Raw genomic sequence first — 4,743 nt, 5'->3', positions numbered from 1 at the left:
TTTTGTTAGTCACACAATTAAGGAACTCAGGCAGGTGTGGTGGCTCACTCGTGCCTGTAATCCCAGCAGTATGGGAGGCCAAGGCAGGAGGATTGCTTGATGCGGGAGTTGGAGACCAGCCTGGGCAACAAAGCAAGACCTGTCTCTACCAAAAAAAAAAAAAAATTAATTGAAAAATTTTAAAAATTAGCTGGGCACAGTGGTATGCACTTACAGTCCCAGCTACTCAGGAGGCTGAGGCCGAAGGATTGGTTGAACTCAGGAGTTTGAGGCTGTCAAAGGTTTTTCCAAAGGCTAAAAAGGTTTTTTTAAAACTTGTTATAGGTTGGGCACGGTGGCTCACGTCTGTAATCCTAGCGCTTTGGGAGGCCAAGGCAGGTGGATCACCTGTCGTCAGGAGTTCAAGACCAGCCTGGCCAATATGGTGAAACCCTATCTCTACTAAAAATACAAAAATTAGCTGGGTGTGGTGGCGCATGCCTGTAATCCCAGCTACTCGCGAGGCTGAGGCAGGAGAATCGCTTGAACACAGGAGGCAAAGGTTGCAGTGAGCCAAGATTGTGCAATTGCACTCCAACCTGGGCAACAGAGTGACTCAATCTAAAAAAAAAAAAAAAGATATATATACATAAAATTTGGGGGTCTACTTTTTTAACCTCATGTTATTTTATAAATACTTTTCCATATTGTCATGTAATAGTCATTTTTATTATCTTAATGTCTGCATAATATTCCTTTGATTTACTATAATTTTTTCATTTCCCTATCACTGAAGTTGTTTCTCATTTTTTGCTATTAATATTATATTTAGTGTTCCAGTGAATATCTTCATACAAATATTTCCCTGTACAGAATTTCTTAGTTCTTTTGCATTACTTCATTTCAGTAAGTTCCCAGAAGTACAATTTATTGGCCAAACTCTATAAACCACTTTTTTCCTTTGGTTTTTGTTGCTGTTAAATACTTGATTATTTTCAGTTTGTTTATTATTTGTTTCTATGCTTAAATTCTATTGTAGTTGTATTATTACTAATAAAAAGTTGTATGATTCTTACTGCCAGCTGTTGGGTTTTGGGATACATGAATCCAGTTCCTCCAAAATAAAGAACTGCCATAAAGCAGCAGGGCTGGAGGAAGTCCCCATAAATACAGTAGGAACATTTTATAGGTTTCTGTGGGGATTCTGTAACTGTAGTGTAAAAAAAAAAATCTGTTCTGCAGAAACTTAGGATTTAATATTCCCCTCACTTAGCAGTTAAGAAAATGAAGTAACATAAAGAACAGGGTAAGGAAGTTACAGTTAAAAAATAACTGTATCTATTAAATACTTAAGAAATAGCAAGTTAAACTAAAAGCTTAAATGCTTAAAGTGGAAGACCACATATACTCTTATTGTCTTACAGCTTGATTCTTCCCAGGGAAATAGATTGTTCTATTTTCTTTCCTATATGTGGTAGAAATTTGTAGATGAAAAACTCATCCCTAACCTTAGAAATACTATTTTTTCAATAAATAACTTGTTGCCTTTAATTTCACAAATTTTGTGTAATTGTATTCAATATAGTGTATTTAATATATACAGAATTTAAAGTATAGTTGCCAGCCCCAGTTTGTATATGATTGCTCACATATGTTAAAGTAAGTCAAAATAAGTCAAAAAAAAGAAAAAAAAAACCTATTCTAATCTCATTTGTTAAAGCAAGGGACAAAGCTATTTATGATTATTTGGCTTGTACATGATTGAGTTTTATTTAAATACTGGCGGTTAAACTTTTATCTATGAAACTCTGAAAACATTCTCATTCACGTTTCCTGGAGACTGCAGCATACCAGTTTTGATTTATTTATTTAGTTAGTTAGTTAGTTAGTTAAGGAAAACTGTTTCTCACCTTCAATATTTATAGCCAGGTCACTGGAATATACCCTCTCATATCTGATTGTATAAGCATTACTTAAAATAGTACCATGCTTATCATCATTCCACCCAATGCAACTCCACATTCTGTCATTGTTACCCCCACTTTCCTAGATACTCAGTTTTAAGACCTTGGAATCATTCATGACTCTTACACTTCTCTCCAATATCTAGTTAATCTCTAGGTCTTAATTTCAGTGTTTTCAGTGTCTCCCTCTCCCCGTTTCCTTCCTGTTCTCCATTGCTACCACTTTAGTCCTGGGACTCATTACTCCTAGACAATTCCAACAGTCTAATTGGTCGCTTTTCCTCCAGTCCATCCCCACTTCATTGTGTCTCGCACACTACTTAACTGTTCAGCCCCAAATTTAAGATCCTCTGAAATCTGACCATTATCCAGCTCCCAACTTCATCTGCAGTAGTCCAAGAGAACCAGTCAAAATGGAGTTTCTTTTAACTGTTCCCTGTATGCACTGTCTGTATTGTCAGCTTCTGAGTGACATGAATTTGCTCCACCACTTTTCCTCCTAACCTGAGCCCAAGTCTTCAGGGCTCCTGAAGACTTCTCTCAAGTCTTCCTATTTGCCCCAGCTGCATTAATTGGCGGCACTCCCCTTCATCAGGTGCTAGCCATGCATGCTCCACTGTATTATCATTTACTTATTGTTTACCTGCCTGTACTAGCAGAATATAAACCCAAGATGGGCAAACATTGCATCTTAAGTCTCTCTGTGTCCCCCACTGCCATGGTAGAAAATAATCGACTAATAGTTGAGAAGGTGGACTTTTAAGTGACACAAACCTAGGTGAATTCTGTTTCTGCCACTTCCTGGCTATATGACCTTGAATATGTTATTACATTTCTTTTAGCCACTATGCAAAGTGGGCATGACTATAACCCTACCAAAGGGTTTTCGAAAGGATTAAATAAGACATATGTATGCAATGTGCTTATTACAATACCTGATATGTAATAAATAAATGATGGTAATTATTATAATTATTATTATTATTATTATTATGATCATGCTAACTGCTCAATGTTTGTCGGTCACAGCATGATGCACTTTCAAGAATTGTATAATTTATCCCTTGTCATCAGTCAGGTGACTACATATATCATATGATAATAGTGTTAGAGGTTTTTCTTTTAGGCTACATGCAACTTGAATATGGGGTATGTAATTTTTTTATTGTTTAGTGATAAAAAATTATTCCTGGTTTATTCCAGGAAATTGCTTTACTTAGAGTCTAACCTATTGCAAAAAAATGCAAACTTTGTGAAAACAAAACCTAAAAAAAATTACCTTTCTTGCATACAGTTGTTGCTTCTATTCCAAGAAAGACATTTTTGTTTTGCAGCAGAAAATATCTTCTCATATAGGGAGAGTAGATTCTGAAACTAAAAATACTTATAGAAAGTGCCAGAACTTAGAAAGGTGACCTTTTCACATGCTATATCAAGTACTCTATCACTTAAATGCAAATGAATCCTTTTACAGAATTTAAAGTAGCTAATAAGAAAAATAAATCCAAAGTTACTTTAAAAATTGTAGGCTAAGTACAAAACATTTTTAAACTTTCATCTCTTTGACAGCAAAGTGTTAGAATACAAGTGCTGTAAGAGGAGCATTTAAAAACTACTGAAGAATGTTCTGTTCATAAATTAACAAAAAGGCAAATAAATTTAGCCTTAGAGTAAAAACCAGCAAACCATACCAGCACCCAAATAGTCATACACCAGGGTGTTCTGAGGACATTACTTTAGCAGCCATTTCCCAGAGGTAGTTGGGGCTTGCAGCACAACCAGATTTAAACAGAAGAATCGTAGGAGTTCCAGGGTTGTACCAGCGCTATCAGTAGGAACATCTGACACAAAATGTATTCATTCCATGTGGAATTAGTCTGTATCATTTGCCTTCAGCTAATCTAGAATGAAAGATGTGGTTCCCGTCACCTTTTTTCTGTCTTCTTCAATGATAAAGCATATTTTACAATCTTTTTATTTTTATTTGTTTAATAGGGATCACATGCAGTGGTCTAAGGAAGAAGAAGCAGCAGCCAGAAAAATAGTAAAGGAAAACTCAGCTGTGCGAGTCCTTCTCGAAGAGCAAGGTAGCCAACTGTGTGCTGTAGCTCCTAGAGCCAGAGCTTTAGTCACTTTTCCTCCTCCTCGTGTCATTGCTTCTGAGAGTTCTTAGCCTCTCCTGATGCCAGTCCTCTTGTTCCATTTGGTAAAATTCCCAGTTCTTCCAGTGTAGTGGGACCAAAGTTAATGAAATTTGTATTCACCCTATAATTGGGTCTTTGAGTAGTCATATTATTGCTTTTTCTGGGAGATATACACATGGGTGGCATTTCAAACAAAATATGAAAACATAATTTTAAACTTTTCCACTTGCTGTGCTGCTATTACTATGCTATTATGCATTTCACTTCCTAGGAACTTTGAGCAAATTTATCAACTTTGAGCAAAGAAGATAAAGTCACATCAAAATGGTGCTGAAGTTTTAGGATAAATATAAAGTTTCAGTAAGGATTGAAGGCAGTTTTCTTGAAGGCCTTTATATTTGAGTTTAATTTAGGTAAAGCCTTGCCAACCTTCATAAATGGCTTTTTAAAACTTAGCCTGTGCTACCATGAAAAAAACTCAGGAGCTGGGCGCTGTAGCTCACACCTGTAATCCCAACACTTTGGGTGACCAAGGTGGGCAGATCATGAGGTCAAGAGATTGAGACCATCCTGGCCAACATGGTGAAACCCTGTCTCTACTAAAAATAACAAAGATTAGCTGGGCATGGTGGTGCGTGCCTGTAATCCCAGCTACT

General features: G+C 36.5%; 1 protein-coding gene across 4 annotated transcripts in view; it reads left to right on the top strand.

Annotated features, from left to right (window-relative positions):
- The window catches only part of METTL8 (methyltransferase like 8), a 107,533-nt gene that overhangs the window by 60,524 nt on the left and 42,266 nt on the right, over window positions 1–4,743 (top strand). For all 4 annotated transcript variants that reach the window (XM_011945933.1, XM_011945931.1, XM_011945930.1 and 1 more), the window contains one exon: window positions 3,939–4,030. In XM_011945933.1, coding sequence (XP_011801323.1) covers window positions 3,939–4,030 — 92 coding nt within the window. The remainder of the gene's footprint in view (window positions 1–3,938; window positions 4,031–4,743) is intronic.

The sequence above is a fragment of the Colobus angolensis genome, unplaced genomic scaffold, assembly GCF_000951035.1.
Source record: "Colobus angolensis palliatus isolate OR3802 unplaced genomic scaffold, Cang.pa_1.0 Scaffold247, whole genome shotgun sequence".
In the NCBI taxonomy this organism is placed as follows: Eukaryota; Metazoa; Chordata; class Mammalia; order Primates; family Cercopithecidae; genus Colobus; species Colobus angolensis.
Note: the sequence above shows the minus strand (reverse complement) of the source record. Positions and strands in the feature narration are given on the sequence as shown.